Genomic DNA, 19,841 nt, shown 5'->3' with positions numbered 1-19,841 from the left:
TGATATTTTACTTTAGCCTTGAAGTAAAGCCAAATAAAAGCATCAACTCTTTTAAATGTCATATTTGGTTGATAGATTTTGAAACATGATTTCATCCTTAGTTTTTAAATTACCTTGAAAATGGGAATCAAATTCTGTTGAACCAGAAGGAAAAGATCATTTCATTGTGGACCTCATTATACATAATGAGAGAAAGAATAGGTAGTTGGGAGGACATATCTACTTTATTTTAAGGACCCTAATTCTAGAAATTAATTGGCAAAAAAGTTTTTATATTGTAGTTAACATCAAAATCCTGACCCATTTTAATTTTTAATTTTGTTTCAGGAACTTTTGATTAACAAATTTCGTGACCCAGAAATGTGCTTTGACATCTGCAGTTGTCAGTTTGTCTGTCATTATTCATTTGAATCCTATGAGCAGGCTGACATGATGCTCAGAAATGCTTGTGAGAGACTGAGCCCTGGAGGTTATTTTATTGGTACTACTCCCAATAGCTTTGAACTAATGTAAGTGCTTTTGATATATTGTTGTTTATAAGATACTCAGAATTAGGCTTATTGTAAAGTAGCAAATGTTTATCAGAAATAGAGTTCATAAAACATGCCATGTTGATCTTATAAGGGCTGAATACTTTGATAATGTATTTGAGTAGATACTCAACATTTAAGGTTAAAACGTAGATTTACAGATGAATCTTTAAAACATCTTTATGGGTAAATTGGAGACCTATGCTATACCCAGCCAGAGGCTGTAGTGCTACTCAAAGACGTAACTAGTAGTCACGATAATGAAGTGAAGCCTGTTTCCAGCCTAATTTTATTAGTGAGCATGTGAATGATCTGTTAATGTATTGCTTCTTAAAAGTAGTTCAGATCCAGTTAAAAAGCTGATCAGGTATCTTTTTAAAATTGCATCTTGTAGTTTTTTCACATGCATAATCTTATCAGAATAAGTCTGAGCTAATAAAGCTTTAATCTTTTTATTTTGGTTTGGGGATAACCTTTAATAGAAGACGCCTTGAAGCTTCAGAAACAGAATCATTTGGGAATGAGATATATACTGTGAAGTTTCAGAAGAAAGGAGATTATCCTTTATTTGGCTGCAAATATGACTTCAACTTGGAAGGTGTTGTGGATGTCCCTGAATTCTTGGTCTATTTTCCATTGCTAAATGAGTAAGAATGTCATTAATCTGTTACTTTTCTCTTTTTGCCTTAAGAGAAAGAAACAAAATTAGTATTTTTGTTCATTCCTTATTTTAAATGGAAACCAAAGAAAAAGTATAGCCTTGTAAAAAGAAAAAAGAGAAACTAACCTCAAGCTCAGGTTTATGCCGTAGCTTCTTATACCTTGCTTATTTAGTTTTCTTTTAACCATGGAATTACTTTATCCTGTAGATAAGAAAGGGAGACTTTGTTGTTGCCTTCATCTTGTGGCAGAAAATACCTGGCATTGAAAATAGTGAAATGTATTTTTTTAAACTGTTAGTAACTTTGTAATATAAATGAGTCTTCATAAAGCAAAACTCCTCCTTTGATGAGGATAGGTATTGAAAGTTGTTTTACATTTCACTATAGCTTTGAACTTTCGTACGTCACATAGGCAGTGTTGATAATAAGATCCTGATTCAAGAATGTATTCCACTCATGCACCTGGTTCTAGGTGTCCTCTAGCCACTCAGGTGCCTTTAAAATGAAAGATTTTTTTAAATGCTAGGAAGCCCTAGCAATTTTTGTACTTAATTTGCTTAATGGTGATACTCATGTATAGTCACAAATCATCACTATAATATAAATTTTTTAAAGACTATTTAACAGTTACACATTCAGTGAGACAGGATCTGAAAAATGCATAGGATTCTGAGATATTCTTTTGCAGTTTTATTAAACTGAACAAAAACATAGTTAGCTTTTGTATGGCAAACCTATTCAAATTGGACAAATTGAGTCTTAGTTCTTTGTAATTTTGCTATTTCTAAGGTGTACAACTTGATTTTATTTCTGAAGGCTTATTTTGGAGACTTATGGTAGAAAGTGAACTGCCTAGAATAAAAGAGACTCTTAACTTACATTGTCTTTCCAAGAAGGGTTAATTCAAATTATGGGGAGCACTGTCTTACATATGCCTCTTACATACATATCCCAGTGGCTCTCACACATATTCTTTTTCATTGTCCTTGCATCTCATAAGCCTTCTTGTTGACTATTTAAGAGTTATTTTCCCTTCATCTCCTCCTCTACCTTCTACCTGAGATAATCCTCCAGACTCCTTATGTTGTCAACAAATACAGATACTATAAACTTTGACAAATGCAGTAGGAAAAAAACAGTATAACAGGGAGATCTCATGTAATTGACTTATTTAAGGAATCCACCTGTGAAGAAGTGATGTTTAAGTCAACATCTAAAGGATGAAAAGAAGTTTGCCAGTTGAAGACTAGAAGGGAGAATGTCCCAGGTATAGGAACAATATATGTGAATGAGCTGAAGGCAAACCATTGTGTGGGTTGTAAGGAATCGGGGCCCAAGTGGCGCAAGATGAGACAGCATTGTTATTATTATTTTTTTTAAATAAGGTCTGTGCCCAGTGTGGATCTTGAACTCATGACCCTGAGATCAAGAGTCACATACTGTGTAGTTGTATGGACTGAGCCAGCCAGGTACCCCAAGGAACCATTTCTTATAGATGAGTGCATTAGAGGCCATGCAAAAGGCTTTTGAATTGTGTTCTATTAAGTGGGCTAGAAAGCCACTGCAGGGCGTAGATGAGGGAAGTGACATGTATGTATTTTTTTGAAAGCTCAGTCTGGCTGTAGTTGGAAAATTCATTGAGGGAGAATAAGAATGAAAGCAGGGAAACAAGCAATGTAGTATAGCTTAGTGGTGGTGATAGTTAAAGCAAGATGGTGGCCAATGAAGTGTTAAGAACTTCTTGAAGAATATTTTATAGGTAAACAGAGGATGTAGTGATGTGTGCAACATTGGAAAGAGGATGGTGGCATGGAGAACTCTGAGGTTTCTGGCATGAATCATGAGATAGATTTACTAAAGTAGCAAAGATTGGCAGAACAGTCTAGTGGGGTTCAGCCTTGATTTGGAAGTTGGAGAATACCTGTGACGCATCCTGGTGGAGATTTCTAGGAAGCAGTGGAATAAATGAGATGACAAGAGAGAGCTGAGCTACAGATGACTGTTGGCATGCTGTGTGAAGTCAGGAAAGGGAAAATGAGTAATGCTCTGGGCCAAACTTGAGAACATTAGAAGTTAGGTAAAAGAAATTTGTAGAACAAACTGTGCAGAAGCAGCCCAAGATGTGGTTTAAAAATTAATACTGTATCTTGTCAGAGAATCAAAGAGATGAAAGAGGCTCTTTTAAGAAGGAATGGTAGCTGTCCTTAATGCCACTGTGAGGGATCAAGTTAAATAAAATGGAATTAATAGAAAAGTGTTCCTTATAGATGTTCATCCCCATCTCATAGCTTTCATTTTATTTCCTGACCTATTTGTTACAGTAATAGAGTTTCCTGTGACCCACTGAGATTTAGGATGCATGTTATCTTATAGATGTAATTATTGGCATGTTACTCTTCGTTCATTTTGTATTCTCCTGTTGTGAATTTATAATAGTTTTTTGATGATCCCCAGACATTGTCACTGTTATGTGAAAGTAAACTATAGAGGAATTATAAATATTTTGGAAACATTTTCATTAAGTAATCTGTTTTGGACAGAATGGCAAAGAAGTACAACATGAAACTAGTCTACAAAAAAACATTTCTGGAGTTCTATGAAGAAAAGATTAAGAACAACGAAAATAAAATGCTGTTAAAACGAATGCAGGCCCTAGAGGTAGGTGTTTAGAAAAGTTTAAACATTCCAGGTCTCGGTAAACTTGTTTAACTGTTTCTGGGATTCCTTTCAAGGCTATATAGATGCTCAATATTTATATAAATCGCAGATTATTTTGTATCACTATAGACTCTTCAGCATCTAGGACAGAGCTCATTACAGAAACTTTCCTTGGTGGGTACTCAGGAAATACTTGAATGAATGAAAGAGTGAGTGAGCAGTGTTTCCATCAAATTCTATTTTCTGGATAGTATTGCTTTTAAATAGGATTTCTTAACCTTAAGGCTATTGGCATTTTAGACTTTAATTTCTTTGTTGTTGGGCACTATTCTATTCACACTAGGACATTCAACAACATCTCTAGCATCTGTTGACTAGATTTTAGTAGCACCCCTGCCCCCAGTTGTGACATTCAAAAATGACCCCAGACATTACCAAATGTCCCCAGGGGTGCATTATTGCACTACTTCTTCACAGGATTGCCCTTTCGTTAACATTACTCATTTAAAAATCTTCCTGGCCAGCGTCTATGTTGAGATCATACCATGCCTAATTTTGTTCTTTGCTGACTATCTAGCAAAATTCTGGTCTTTTAGACTATATTGTTGCTGGGACCTGCTTCTGGACTCCTTCGTGCTTTCCCTAATTGTAGCAATGACAGTTTCTATTCAGGTTTTAAATATAGTGGATAGCCATGGACTAGTTTTCCTTACGTCCTTTTTCAGTATTTAATTAGTCTAAAATGGTGAGTGAACATTTTTATTTTATTTTTAGATTTTTTTAAATTTTTATTTATTTGACAGAGAGATCACAAGTAGGCAGAGAGGCAGGCAGAGAGAGAGGGGGAAGCAGGCTCCCCACTGAGCAGAGAGCCCGATGTGGGGCTCAATTCCAGGACCCTGAGATCATGACCTGAGTCGAAGGCAGAGGTTTCACCCACTGAGCCACCCAGGCGCCCCAACATTTTTATTCTTGATCAACAGGATCATATTAATCAACTGATCATTGAACTTCTTCAGAGAGTTCATTCAACTTAGAATTTTTTTAGAGTACTTTAAGCATACTCATTATTTTGCTAATTACCCCACAAAGTAGGCAAAACAGTGACCATCCATATTTTAAAATGGGCAGTCTGAGGCCCAGAGAGGATATGTGACTTGTTCAAGGTTACAAAGCTATTAACCTTCATACTTTCTTTAGTTTATATAGGTGATTTTATTTTTAAAGATTTTATTTATTTATTTGACAGACAGAGATCACAGGCAGGCAGAGAGGCAGGCAGAGAAAGAGGAGGAAGCAGGCTCCCCACCAAGCAGAGAGCCCGATACAAGGGCTCAATCCCAGGACCCCGGGATCAGGACCCGAGATGAAGGCAGAGGCTCAACGCGCTGAGCCACCCAGGCGCCCTGAGGAAGCGTCCATTTTAAATCCTAAATTATTTTTTGAAAACATTAAACCACTAAAATGTTACATTCATCATTAGTTGTATTTCCTATATTTTAGAATTAAGAATATTTGTATTTACTTTATGTTAGCAGGAGAAGCTTGTTTTTATTTTGAGGGAGAATAGAAAACTAGAAAAAGTGTGTGTATACAAATCAACACACACACACACACGCCTGTAGGGTGTCGTCTTTCCTGGTGCTTTGCATGTACTAAAACATGTACTTAAACAGCAAACAGCCGAATTTAGTATCTGAGCTTATTGTAGGATGCATATAAAGAAAGAGGAAAGAGAAGATAGTAAAGTAGACATTTCCGGATCATTTTCTTCAAAACTGATCAGGGAGATCTGGGTGTAAACTGAGTCCTTGCCAGCGGATTTGCTGCAAAAAGACAAAGTAATTAAAAAGAATATGTAAGCTTTGTAGAATAAATGGTTGTTAAAAATATTAAGTATTCTATATAGTTCATTCTGTTCTGATGTACATGTATTACAGAGCAGTTCATTTCATAGTATAAGGGGATGCTACTTGAAATGGTTTAAAAACAATGCTTGAGCCAGGCGCCTGGGTGGCTCAGTCATTAAGCACCTGCCTTCGGCTCAGGTCATAATTTCAGGGTCCTGGGATTGAGTCCTGCATCAAGTTCTCACTCAGCGGGAAGCCTGCCTCTCCCTCTCCCACTCCGCCTGCTTGTGTTCCCTCTCTTGCTATCTCTCTCTGTCAAATAAATAAATAAAATATTTTAAAAAAATAAATAATAATTGAGATAATTTGAATAAACATTTGACCAACTTAACCTTAACAACAAATCAGTGTGTGTGTGTGTGTGTGTGTGTGTGTGTGTGTGTGTGAGAAATATGGAGACTGCCCATAATTTGGAGACTGGGTTATTTTCGTTACCTTCTTGAACTCCTAGTGTTCTCTCTTGACTCAAGTTTTTATCTGTATTTTGTTTCTTTAAGTTTTTTGTTTTTTTTTTTAAGATTTTATTTATTTATTTGACAGAGAGAGATCACAAGCAGGCAGAGAGGCAGGCAGAGAGAAAGGAGGAAGCAGGCTTCTGCTGAGCAGAGAGCCTGATGCCAGGCTCGATCCCAGGACCCTGAGATCATGATCTGAGCCGAAGGCAGCGGCTTAACCCACTGAGCCACCCAGACGCCCCTTAAGTTTTCATTTTAATCACCAAGTGCTCATCAGGACAAGTGTACTCCTTAATCCCTGCCCATTGTTTCACCCATCCGGCCCATCTATCTTTCCTCCGGTAACCATCCATTTGTTTTCTGTAATTAAAAGTCCATTTCTTGTTTTAGTTCTTCCTTAGTGATTTGGATCCCTTTTATTTCTTTTTGTTATCCGATTGCTATGGCTAGGATTTGTAGTACTATGGTGAATAAAAATGGTCAGAGTGACCATACTTGTCTTGTTCCTGACCTCTTAGGGAAAAGGCTTTCGGTTTTTCCCCATTAAGGATGATGTTAGCTTTGGGTTTTCATATATGACCTTTATTCTGTTGAAGTAGGTTCCCTCTAAACCTACTTTGTTGAGGGTTTTTAGCATGAGTGGATGTTGTACTTCGTCAGATGTGTTTTCTGCATCTATTGAAATGATCATGGTTCTTATCATTTCACTTATTGATGTAATGTATCACAACTGATTCATTTACCCCAGGAGTAAATCCCACTGAGCCTGGTGAATGATTTTTTTAAAAATGTATTACTGAACCCAGTTTGCTAGTATTTTGTTGAGGATTTTTGTGTCTATATTCATCAGAGGTATTGGCCTGTAGTTCTTTCTGTGTGTGTGGTGTCTATCTGGTTTTTGTATCAGGGCAATGCTGGCCTCATAGAATGAATTTGGAAGTTTTCCTTTTCTGTTTTTTAGAATAGTCTGAGAAGTATAGATATTAACTCTTTTTTAAATGTTTAATAGAATTTGCATGGAAGCCATCGGTCCTGGACTTTTGTTTGTTGGGAGTTTTTTGATGACTGATTCAATTTCTTTGCAGGTTCAAATTTTCTATTTCTTCCTTTTTCAGTTTTGGTAGTTTATAGATTTCTAGGAATTGGTCCATTTCTTCTTAGCTGTCCAATTTTTGGCATATAATTTTTCATAATGTTCTCTTATAATTATATTTCTGTGGTGTTTGTTGTTACTTTGCCTTCCTCATTTGTAATTCTGTTTATTTGGGTCCTTTTTCTTCTTGATGAGTCTGGCTGGAGGTTTATCAGTTTTACTGATTTTTTTCCAAAGAACCAGCTTCTAGGTTCATTGCTTTTTGTTTAGCTATTTTTTTAGTTTCTGCGTCATTTATTTCTGTTCTGATCTTTATTATTTCCATCCTCCTGCTGATTTTAGGTTTTGTTTGTTGTTCTTTATCTAGATACCTTAGGTGTAAGGTTAGGTTGTTTATTTGAGAGTTTTCTTACTTCCTGAGGTAGGCCTGTATTGCTATAAGCATCCCTCTTAGAACCGCTTTTGCTGCATCCCAAAGGTTTTGGACTGTTGTTTGTTTTCATTTACTTTTTTTTTTCTTTTATTTCCTGGTTGACCTGTTCATTGTTTAGTAGCATGTTATTTAACTTCCCTTCATTTGTGGTCTTTACACATTTTTTTTGACTTCTAGTTTCATAGCATTCTGGTCAGAAAAGATGCATGGTATGACTTTGATCTTTTTTAAATTTCTTGAGGCTTATTCTGTGGCTTAATGTGCAGTCTGTTCTGGAGAATGTTCCATGTATACTTGAAAAGAATGTGTATTCTGCTGTTTTAGAATAGAATGTTCTGAATATACCTGTTAACTCCAACTGGTCGGCTGTGTTATTCAAAGCCATTGTTTCCTTGTCGATTTTCTGTTTATATGATCTGTGCATTGATATAAGTGGGCAGTTAAAGTTACCTACTATTATTGTATTTTTATCAGTGAGTTCCTTTATGTTTGTTATTAATTGTTTTATGTATTTGGGTGCTTCCATGTTGGGGGCGTAAACATTTACAATTGTCATAATTCTTTGGGGATTATCCCCTTTATTATTATCTACTGCCCCTTTTGGTCTCTTATAGTCTTTGTTTTGAAATATATTGCACATTGGGGAGGGTATGTGCTGTGGTGAGCACTGTGAATTGTGTTGGACTGATGAATCACAGACCTGTACCCCTAAAACAAAAAATACATTGTATGTTAATTTAAAAAAAATTTATTTTTTGCAATATAAGTACTGCTACTACTATCTTTTGACATCCACTGGTATGATACACGTTTCTCCATCCCCTCACTTTCTTTTTTTTTTTTTAAAGATCTATTTATTTTACTGTGTGTGTGAGAGAGAGAGAGAGAGAATGGGAAGTAGCGAGGGGCAGAAGGAGAGGGAGACAGAATGCCAAGCAGACTTCTTGCTGAATGTAGAGCCTGATATGGGGCTTAATCCCAGTACCCAAGATCTTGACCTGAGCCAAAACCAAGAGTCAGACACTCAATAGACTGTGCCACCCAGGCACCCTTCCATCCCCTCACTTTAAATCTGTAGGTGTTCTTAGGACTAAAATGAATCTCTTGTATGCAGCATATAGATGGATCTTGTTTTTTATCCATTCTCTTACCCCATGTCTTTTGATCGGTATGTTTAGTCCATTTCCATTCAAAGTAATTATTGATGGATATGTATTTGTTGCCATTTTATTATTTGTTTTGTAGTTGTTTCTGGAGATTTTCCCTGATCCTTTCTTCTCTTTCTTTCATAGTTTGCAGGTTTTCTTTAGTAATATATTTGGATTTCTTTCTTTTTATTCCTTGCATATTAGTGGTTTTGACGTGTGGTTACCATTACATGTGTATATAGCATCTTCTGCATATAGCAGTCTATATTAATTTGATAGTTAAGTTTGAACCCATTCTTTACTTTTCCCTGGTTTTAGGTATATGGTGTCCAGTCTTATATCCTTTTATTTTGGAGAGTTCCTTGACTGAATTTTTACAGAAACATTCATATTTACTGCTTCTGTATTTCCTACTTTCATACTGTTATTTTTGGTCTTTCTTTTCCACCTGAAGAATCCCCTTTAATATTTCTTATAGGGCTGGTTTAGTGGTCACAGACTCCTTTAGTTTTGTTTGTCTGGGAAACTCTTAATCTGTCCTACTGTTCTTAGTGGTAGCTTTGCTGAATAGAGTATTCTTGGCTACTGATTTTTCCCATTCAGTATTTTCAGTATGTCATTCCACTCCCTTTTGGCATCGAGTTTCTATGGAAAAATCTCCTGCTAACCTTATGGGTTTTCCCCTCTAAGTTAATGACTCCGTTTATCTTGCTGCTTTTAATATTTTTCCTTCATTAGTGTATTTTGCAAATATAATTATAGCATGCCTTGGTGTGGATCTGCTTTTCTTGATTTTAATGGGGGTTCTCTGTGCTTCTGGATCTGCATATTTGCTTCCTTCCCCAGAGTAGGGAACTTTTCAGCTGTTAATTTCTTCAAATAAATTATCTGCCCCTCTCTCCTTCTAGGACACCTATAAATGTTACTATGAATGAATATTACTATGTTTGATGGGGGTCCCTGAGTTCCCTAAGTTTATTTTTGTTCTATTTATTTTTTCTCTTTTGTTCAGCTTGATTATTTTCCACTGCTATGTTTCTGGGTCATTAACTTGTTCCTCTGCTTCTTTCAGCCTGCTGTTCATTCCATTAAGCATGTTTCTCATTTTGTTTCTTAATCCCTTTATCTCTCTGTTATTCCTTATATGTGTTAATGGTCTCACTGATGTCCTCTATTCTTTTCTCAAGTCAAGTGAGTATTCTTATGATCATTACTTTAAATTCTCCATCAGGCATGTGCTTGTATCTTTTTCACTTAGATCTCCAAACACGGCCTTGTCCTATTATTTTATTTGGGACAAATTTCTCTTCTTATTTTGTCTGTGTCTCTCTGTGTTTGGAAAGTTAGCTACACCTAGTTCTGAGGATAATGGCTTTAGGAAGAGAGGTTCTCTAGTTCTCTGCTGTGTAGTGCCCCTTGGTCCCCAGGGCCTGGTGTGTGCAGGAGTGTCTTCAGTTTGTGTTTTGTGTGCTATGCTGTTGTGTCCTGATTTCTCTGTCCTTTAGGCTAGTCATCTGCAGAGGCTGTCTTTGCCTGTTGTGAGCAGTATTTGTTCCCTGGCTTGAATGTGTGTTTTATCAAGATATGCTCTGGTCTGCTTGTGAGATAGGACTTCTTGCTCTGCTGCTGGAACTGAGGCCCTGCAAAACACCTAGGTAGGCAGATATGTGGGTACGGGTTTGGGCCCGTTTTCTGTGGAGGGGGCCCACCACAGTGGGACTGAGGCAAGGGTTCTTGGGAAGGGCCATTCCACCAGAGTGTAGGCAGGGTCGGATGGTCTTAAGCAGTTTAGATAGTGAATGTTCACAAGCACTGGTTCCTGCAGGTGGCTGATGTTTATGCTGAGGGACCATGAAGCGAAATGATGCCAGCCAGTTCCTTTATTCTTGGAGGAGTCTCTGATCATTGTCTCTCTGGGGCATGTTCTGAGATGAGCAGTTAACCTTCCCACTGTGTGTCTTCCCCAGGCACTCTTCAGATTGCTCTTTCCATGTTATATGTCTGCAGGCTGTTTCTGTGCTTTTTCTTCAACAGCAGCCCCAGTGTCTTCCTCTGAGCTCTCCCAGAGCCAAACACACCGACCAGTCTTTAAGCCTTGCTGGTTGCAAGAACTCGGGAAGTTCAGGCCCTCTTGCTTTCCAAGCCAAGTACTATGAGTATTTGTTTTCCCCGTATGTTTCCCTGTGTATTGGTCTGTTTCTCATCCTTCTCAGTGACTGCAACTCCCTCCCCACCAGAGTGGCCACCATCTGCTTTTCCCAAACTGTCTCTCTGCATTTTCTACCTTCTTCAGTGTAGTCTTTTCTCTACCTTCAGTTGTAGAGTTTGTTTTACCAGTCTTCAGACTGATTTCTGGGGTATTTAGGATGACTTGATAGTTACTTTGTTGAATTCATAGTATGAGGTGTGAGCCTCTGGGCCTCTTAACTCCACCACCATCTTCCCCCAGGACTTTGAGTTTTTCATTTGTATTATTTATAATTTCTGTTCATGTTTCTGATGGCTGGTACATCACCATAATGTTTAAATTAATATTTAGCTCTTTTGATAATAACTTCCTTCAGCTTTGTGTCAGAACAGAAAATATCTTTCCCTGGGAGTCAGGGAGATGCAAGTGTTTGCTGCAGTGGTCCTTGGAGGTGATTAAATAAATGGTACAGTTTTGTCTAACTATAAATATTCTATGATTATCATCAAAGTTGACTGTTGATAACAGCTGCTTTGTTAGGAGAGGATCCCCTTCTCCCATTTTTTTTTCTGTATTTCAAAAGTATGTGTGGTCTGTATTGCTGAAATAATACTTAAGGATTATTTTCTTAATTATTTTTTTCTGTGACTTCCTGTTTTTACTTCTGAATTATAAGTTTCATTTAATTTCCTAACTAGGAATTTCACTTGCTTCCCTAGCCATATCCAGCAAATGAGAATTCCAAACTTGCCTCTGAGAAGATAGATGACTATGAACATGCAGCAGAGTACATGAAGAACAGTCAAGTAAGGTTACCTTTGGTAAGTTTTCACGTGTAGCGTGTTTTCTAGAAAATGAAAACCAAAAGCTCATGTTTTATGGAAACTTACGAAATTATTTCATTGGTTTACAAATCAGATACATGTCAGTATATTTCCCCTTTTTAGAAACAGAATAGAAAAGGAATTATGTCAGTACTGAGAATGGAGTGATAAGGCTGGGGAGAAAGTTACAAGTTGATTGGAGAGTTTCTTTCTATGTCATTATGTCTTTTTTTTTTTTTTTAAAGATTTTATTTGTCTATTTGACAGAGATCACAAGTAGACAGAGAGGCAGGCAGAGAGAGAGAGAGGGAAGCAGACTCCCTGCTGAGCAGAGAGCAGGATACGAGACTCGATCCCAGGACCCTGAGATCAGGATCTGAGCCAAAGGCAGCGGCTTAACCCACTGAGCCACCCAGGCACCCAGTCTATGTCATTATGTCTTAACCTAGGCACTGCTGACTCATTATGTTCCATAGATAAAATTCATGGGCTCATGAACTTACATGGAGAAAAACTACATCTCCATTTTCACTGACTTCTGCATGGAAGTTCACGCTTTCTTTAATTAAGAATGCAGTAGTACCAAAATGGTATTAGATATAGCTGTGACTTTGCTATCAATAGAAATTACAGATATTTGCATAACACATATCCAGGGACATCTTAGACTATCGTTTATATTCATCACTTCTTCAGAATTGTATCAGTTACTCTGTCTTGTTAGTGTATGTGCAAAGCAGCATATATATGACTATATAAACTTGTTTTTTAGTATTTTGGTAACTATTTTAAACATAATTTATTTCCTTTGAATGATACGTATTTTGTGATTCCTTTGTAAAAGAATGAAAAATCTTATTCCCTCCTCCTATGCTACTAGATGTTTCAAGATAGGTTTTTTTATTTTTTCATTTTCCAAATTAAAAATATAAGTAGATGCTTTTTCAGTTACACACATGCACAAGTACCCTCTTTACACAAATTCACCCTTTGGTTGAGAATCAGTGGTTTAGAGAATTAGGCAAAAGGACAAAATTTAGAGGATAACATTAAAATCTCATTGATTTCTTTTACATATTTAGTTCACAATAATAGTAACATTAAATTATGTGTATAGTTGGCGCTTGGGCAGTGTGGGGGTGATTCCCCATGTAGTCAAAAGTAAACCTATAACTTTTGACTCCAGACTTTAATAATAACTAATAGCTAACTGTTGACCAGAAGCCTTCCAATATCATGATCAGTTAATTAATACATATTTTGTATATGTATTACATGCTGTATTCTCACAAAAATGTAAGCTAGAGAAATGTTATTAAGAAAATCAAAAGGAGGGGCATCTGGGTGGCTCAGTGGGTTAAGCCTCTGCCTTTGGCTCGGGTCACGATCCTAGGGCCCTGGGATCGAGCCCTGCATTGGGCTCTCTGCTCAGCGGGGAGCCTGCTTCCCTCTCTCTCTGCCTGCCTCTCTGCCTGCTTGTGATCTCTGTCTGTCAAATAAAATCTTTAAAAAAAAAAAAGAAAAAGAAAAAAGGAAAAAGAAACACATTTAGATTATTTTATTTGTTGAAAAAAATACACATATAACTATAGCTGCATAATTCAAACCTGTGTTGTTCAAGGGTCAACTTATATTTATAGTGAAGTGGGGGTGTTTGGGCACTTCTGTCCAGTATTGAAAAATAGATATATTCAATCTAAAAATGTTCTTTTTTTAATTTCAGGGAACCTTAAGTAAGTCAGAGTGGGAAGCCACAAGTGAGTATATCATCAACATAGATTAACTGACATTTTCAAAGATTGTTTCAGAGTGATCGTTAAAATTTGAAAACTTGGGAATTTTTCTAACACATATTAGGGTGTGTGTGTTTATGTTTACATAGAATCCCTATGTATTTTAACTCCCCCTTTCTTGCACAGCTGTTTAGTGCCAAGAGAAAATATATGCAGGATGTTCCTTAATATAAACTTTCATGAGCATTCTTAAACATTTTCATTGCTTACTCATTACTACATAACCATCTGTATTTGCTATCTTTACCTCAGATTTCTGTTGGAAATTCTGGCTTATAGAACACTACGACGTATTTTGTCTAGCCACTCTGACATTGACAACAAAGGCATAATTAATAGGTACTAGAACATTTAGTGAAGCAGCAATGAGCAGGATATTTTAAAGGGATGTGTGATTGGGAAGGGCCTGGTATGGAGACATGCTAAAGTGAGGTGCCTGTCTTTGGAAGAGAAGTCAGAGGCCTGGCAAATCTGTGAAGTCCGTGGATGTTGAGGAAGTGAAAGCCCAGACCCTCAGTGTTAAGATGATGTTAATACCTTTATATGACTGCCATGAGGACATAAAAAGTAGTTTTTTTGTTCATTTAAGTATTTGTTAACTCTGTTGAAGGCATAAGTGGTAAATCAGAGACAATCTGTTTGATCAAGGTTGAGTATTACATAAACTTCTTTGAAAGGGCTTTGGGGGAATAAAATACAATAGAGTTGTAATCTCTACTTTCCAGATGTATACTGTCTAATGGAAGAAACAGACACAGATAAAGGCAGTACTAGGCAAACTGAAGTGCTGAAGTTTCTATAATGGGGAAAAGAGATGAAGGCGAGAGTAAGGAAAAGCAGTAAAATCTGGAAAATAGAAATAGCTGATAGAATTGAGTAACACGTGCTCAAGCATGACTGGAGAGTTTTCATATGTTTCAACTCATTTAATCCTCACAAATTTAGGGGTAGGCTACTTTTTGTAGTATCTTCACAGATTAAAGAAAGCACTTCGATAACTTGTCTGAGGTCTCAGAGCTTACCCAGGTGATTCATACTTGTAACCATGGCCTCATGTGTGAAAGGATTGTGCTAGGACTTCCTGAATTGAAGAGAGAGGAGAAGGAAAGAACACAAATAGAGCCAGTATGTTGAGCCTGTCTGTCTCAGAATATTGCTACCCTTAGTGGAAATTGGATTAGAGGACCAACAGACTGGGAAATGTATGCGTAAACCTGTACATTTCATTCTTCATTTCCATCTTCACTTCTAGAGTAGAGATGGCACAGTTATCTTAGATAGCCTGCCACTCCCAAAGTATGATGTAAGGAAAACAGCTTTGGTCACAAGTAGTGCTGGTGGTACTAGCTGTAGTTTAGAAAAATGCATTTCTGTACCTTAGTGTGGAGTTTAGTGATAGCATGCAGCTGGATAAATTAGATGCCCCCCAGACCAAGGATGGAGGTGGCTTAGAGAAGTGAAAAGCAGTAGGCAAGGAACAGTGGTCACATTGCAGCCAGGATCCAGTTTGTCCAGATCAGTGTGTTCTTTGATGAATTACACTCTTCTAAACTGGAGGGCTCTGTGGACTGCATCTTTTCTGGTGTCATAGCCTAATAAGTTCAAGAAGCTATACTTCAAACTCCTGCTGGTCTAATTGTTAAGTTCAAGCTCCTATTACCAGAACCTGCTGCTCCTCTAGAAGATTTTTTAAATGGGAGAGGAACATGAAGAATTGTTGCCGATTGGCTTTTTTTTTTTTTAAAGATTTTATTTATGAATTTGAGAAAGAAAGAGAGAGAGAGAAAGCATGAGTTGGGGGAGGGTCAGAGGGAGAAGCAGACTCTCTGCCAGTGACGCAGGGAGCCCAATGTAGGACTCAATCCGGGGACTCCAGGATCATGACCTGAGCCGAACACAGTTGCTTAACCAACTGAACCACCAAGGTTCCTGCTGATTTGCTTTTAGAAGTGGTTCAGTGTTTATTTCTTTAAATCCCAATTGATAGGCCTACATGGAAGGCATTTTATATGAGTGAGACTTTCAGAATGTTTGAGTTAGAAAGGAAAGAATTTATTTATTGCTGATCTGAATTCAAACATTGCATCTGAGTGGTTTTTAAATGACCCTAGATTTAAGGTAGGTGAGGGCTGCTGGGTTGTTTGCAGTAGGTACTAGTGTTTGGGGTGCTTTTGGCAAGGTTGGACTGCAGAGGGATTGCTTGGATTGAGGGCCACGTTAAATAATGCTGTCTGCTCCTGAGTCTTGTGACATGCTTGTGAATGTCTTGGACTGCTTTGCCTTCTTGTCTTCCAGAAGAATCTACCATGTTGATATCACCCTGCCTGTTCTCTGTTCATCTGTCTACTGTATTGCCAGCAATGTTTCATTTCTCCTAAAAAAAAAATTGGGAGCTCGTAGATAAGAAACAAAATAGCATTACTAAAATAGCATTTTGGAAAGACTGGTATCTTACTCCTGGACAGGTTGAGGAGAAAGCTAGAGGATTGGGAGGTTTTTACATGATCTGCAGTCATTCATCTGCACCCTGTTCAGAAGTTAACTCAGAAAGGGAGGGCACCAAGGTACATGGCCTACTATCTTGACTTACTGACTGAATGTCCTAGTGTACATGCTAAACATCCTTGTGATGTTCTGAGGATTTGTCATTTTTTCAGGTGTTTGCTTACCATAAAATTTATTAATATCTTATTAGAAGATGTAATAGGTTTGAACTTCAGTGTGATCCAGAATGAGGAATTATAGATGCACTTAGATCTCTTTGAGTGAACACATGCCAAAGCAGGAAATTATATTTAAGGGAGAGAATTCTTGGGACTGGAATATCACTGTTAGGGCCAGATAAATACCTCTAAGCATCAATTATCATGTAGCTTTTAGCTCACTTTCCTTATCAGTCCTTACAGTAGAACAGTTGGATAATTGGATGAATTTTAACTTGCTAATTACGTATGTTCCTTATAATTCTTATTAATTTTTACCCCCAAATAGAAAATCTAGGCAACCAATGCCAGAAATAATCATGGTAGTGCGGTTATTCTACCTGTTGCTCCAGATAAAAAGAATTAAGTTGTAAGATTTTTTAGTTTTAATTTTCTTTGCCTTTATACTTTTAATTTTTCTTATCTCAAGCTGTTTTTAGAGATTTTTAGAACCGTTGAATTGGCTTTCTCAAGATCTATATTGTCACTGAGTATTGTAATACATGGATATTTGTTTTCAGGTAAATAGCTATGACCCCGTCATGCTTAAGTATGACTCAGAATAATTGAGGACTCTTAGAAATATTGGGATTTTTTCTCTCAGAAACTTGAGAATTTTCACCAAATTCCAAACAGGACTGAAATTGTTCTGTTTAGCCCACAGATATGAGAAATCAAACTCTAATTTGTATTATTTTCTTTTTAGGTATTTACCTGGTTTTTGCATTTGAGAAGCAGCGGTGAGCACATACGCAGTAGTCCCAGGACAGCTGTGTCCCGTCCTGTGCAGATTTGAATGCTCCATCCCTGACAACTTTCTCTTTGTTTGTCGCAATTACTCTAAATGTGCAGGATGCTGCCGGAAACTCCAATGTGTAAATTCAACATTTGCTGTCTGTGACAGATGAACTTTTGTGTGTGTATATAAGAATGAGTTGGGACCTTTGTCTTTAAAAATCTATTTTTAAGTAATGTTCTAAGAATTCCATTTGCCTCACTACTCTCCTAGCGCATAAAAATTATAGTATGACTTGTTAGATTTGCTGAACTCTTTCCACAGTGCTCTGATTTGTTCAATGTTCGTTTACAGTATTAAATTCATTGCCCTTGTAGAATTGCTGAGGGAGCATACTGGTTTATGGGGGTTTGTGCTCGTTTCTGTAGTTCTGTTATCTAGTGTTTTTCAAGATTAAATGGATTGTGTTCTGTACAATTAATTGAATGTGCTCAATATATATCGCTAAAGTTGTATGTTTAAAACAAAATTTTAGATGGCCACGAAAGTTTTTTACCTAGAATTTTAGCCAGTTACTACATTTCATTATAAATACTAACTACTTTATTTGCTAATATGATCTAATTCTGGAACTGGTTAGAATGTTTTATATACCAGCATAAAATTGTTTCAGATTTTAGGGGCTTTATCTTAAGAATTTCCTTCCATAGCAATTAATGTTTCTAGTTATCAAGAATGTAATTAGACAGATTTCCCTTTCTTCATTGAATGAAAATGCCGTAGTTGTTTTTCCACGACTTAATGAAAACCTGTCCCGTGTGAACCTGTTGCACATTTTCCTCAGAGAGATGTATGGAACTGCAATAGGAGGGTTCAAGGAAGGTGAAAGGAAGCTGAAAAGCAGACTTCAGATGAATTCTCCCTGACGTTAGATACAGCTTACCAGCACTATGTGCTGTGTTCCTCCCCTTCAGCCCCAAGAGAAGCGGTACCTGCTCTTGCATTACAACATCATACTTTGTGCAGTAGGCTCCAGCATCCCATCACCGCTCAGAACTTGAATTTGCCATTTCAGAACTGTTGATTCTTTCCAGCTCTGGCTTCTTGCTTGACTTCTCTTCCAAAACTGACACCTAAGTGAACCCTTGTCCTTACTTTACATTTTACTGTTTAAAAAAACTTTCCAGTATTTAGGTGTAGTGAAACAAAGAACAAAACAGAGCAACTATTGCATATTCTTCTAAAAATCAGTTATTTAATGCATGGATTTAAAAGACATTACTTTCTGTAATTATCCAGAGTACTTGTTTAAAACTTGAGGTTTCTTAATTTGTTTATGTATGTTGATTATTCACAGTGTCAGAATAACAGACCTTTTAGCAAGAGAACACAGGTTACCTAATATCTGTTTCTTGTGTGTTTGTCAATCTCCATACTGTTACCAGTTTATAAAAGTTAAGTCTTTTAGCCTTAGTGGTGGTTTGCTATAAGTCGTTTGAGGAAATAAATAATAGTATTTCTGACTATGGTGGCTGCTGTTAGCTAACAAAGGTTTGGTAATGGTGCTGGGAGGTGGGGATGGTGAGCTCTTAGTGTTACATACACACCCAGGTTTATTTTAATTCTGGGGGAAGTTCCAGAAAGTATTTTAATAGTTTGATAGAGGATATGGCTTCTTTATTATTTCCTATCATCATTTTCATTTAATGGTCTTGGCTAATTTTAAGCAAGTAATAAAACATTTTTAGACTCTTGCCCTTTCCACCGCATGGATGACTTGTGGGAGAGAAGGATCCCCTGAAGGATGGAGTGATTGGTGGTAATACAAAGCAGAAAAGGATGGTGGAGTCCCCCGGGACCTTCACTGAACGGGTAGAAAGGAGTAAAGGAAACCCAGGTGGAACGAGCCAGTGTCTTCGCTTGGAGCGAAGCAAGCTGTTGGGTGTACAGGAAGCACATGAGCCACCCCAGAGGATGCAGAGTTATGGCATTGCCCTTTGCATGAGCTTTCTTGTTCACTTGGCCGCCTCTCTTCCTCACTCTGCTCCCTGATGCCCTCCTGCTACAGCTAAAGGTCTGGGCAGTGACTCAAGAAGAACTTTTCAGAAAAGGTGGATTCTGCCCATCACCAAGGTAAAAGCTGGGAGGACACCCTCCCACCACCACACTCCACTGTCTAAATGTTTGGGAATTTTCCTTTCAAGATTTATAATTATTAGGGAGGGGGCATGGCTCTTCACTATATCGGGTCCATGATGTGAAGTTGATGAAAGTGATTACAGGCACTCCAATTTGTCCTCTGCGGATGAAAGTGAAATGAAGATCAAACCAGCCTTTTATGGGGAGGACACAGCCTGCAGATTGGGAGGATTGGTCTGGGAACATGGCTGGATTGTGGTATAAACAAAGAATGCTCACGTTGAATTCTTTGGGCCTAGAGTACACTAAAGGAGAGGCGCCATGTAGATATCATGTTCAGGGAGACAAACTGACTATTTCCAGCTGCATCCAAAGGGGAGGTGTCCTAACCTGCATGCTGCAGCTGTCTGCGGGTAATGACTGCTCTTCCAGTGTCCACCGAGCCTCTGGTTCAGGGTGACTCCCCAAAGAAATTTGCTTTGAAGGAGAGGAGACATCAATTAGAGATCTTGACTTCTATTAACTAAGGTGTGTAACGACTCTAAAAGGTAGATGACCAGTACAGAGTTT

General features: G+C 37.6%; 1 protein-coding gene across 1 annotated transcript in view; it reads left to right on the top strand.

Annotated features, from left to right (window-relative positions):
* The window catches only part of RNMT (RNA guanine-7 methyltransferase), a 31,004-nt gene extending 12,118 nt beyond the window's left edge, over window positions 1-18,886 (top strand). Inside the window, exons 6-11 of the mRNA XM_004742649.3 lie at window positions 328-509; window positions 1,013-1,177; window positions 3,733-3,850; window positions 11,797-11,898; window positions 13,625-13,658; window positions 17,103-18,886. Coding sequence (XP_004742706.1) covers window positions 328-509; window positions 1,013-1,177; window positions 3,733-3,850; window positions 11,797-11,898; window positions 13,625-13,658; window positions 17,103-17,140 — 639 coding nt within the window. The 3' untranslated portion in view covers window positions 17,141-18,886. The remainder of the gene's footprint in view (window positions 1-327; window positions 510-1,012; window positions 1,178-3,732; window positions 3,851-11,796; window positions 11,899-13,624; window positions 13,659-17,102) is intronic.
* The last annotated feature ends 955 nt before the right edge of the window (window positions 18,887-19,841 follow it).

Source organism: Mustela putorius, unplaced genomic scaffold, assembly GCF_011764305.1.
Source record: "Mustela putorius furo isolate JIRA1106 unplaced genomic scaffold, ASM1176430v1.1 tig00003858_pilon_pilon_pilon, whole genome shotgun sequence".
NCBI classification, from domain to species: domain Eukaryota; kingdom Metazoa; phylum Chordata; class Mammalia; order Carnivora; family Mustelidae; genus Mustela; species Mustela putorius.
This window is presented reverse-complemented; position numbering and strand designations above follow the sequence as displayed.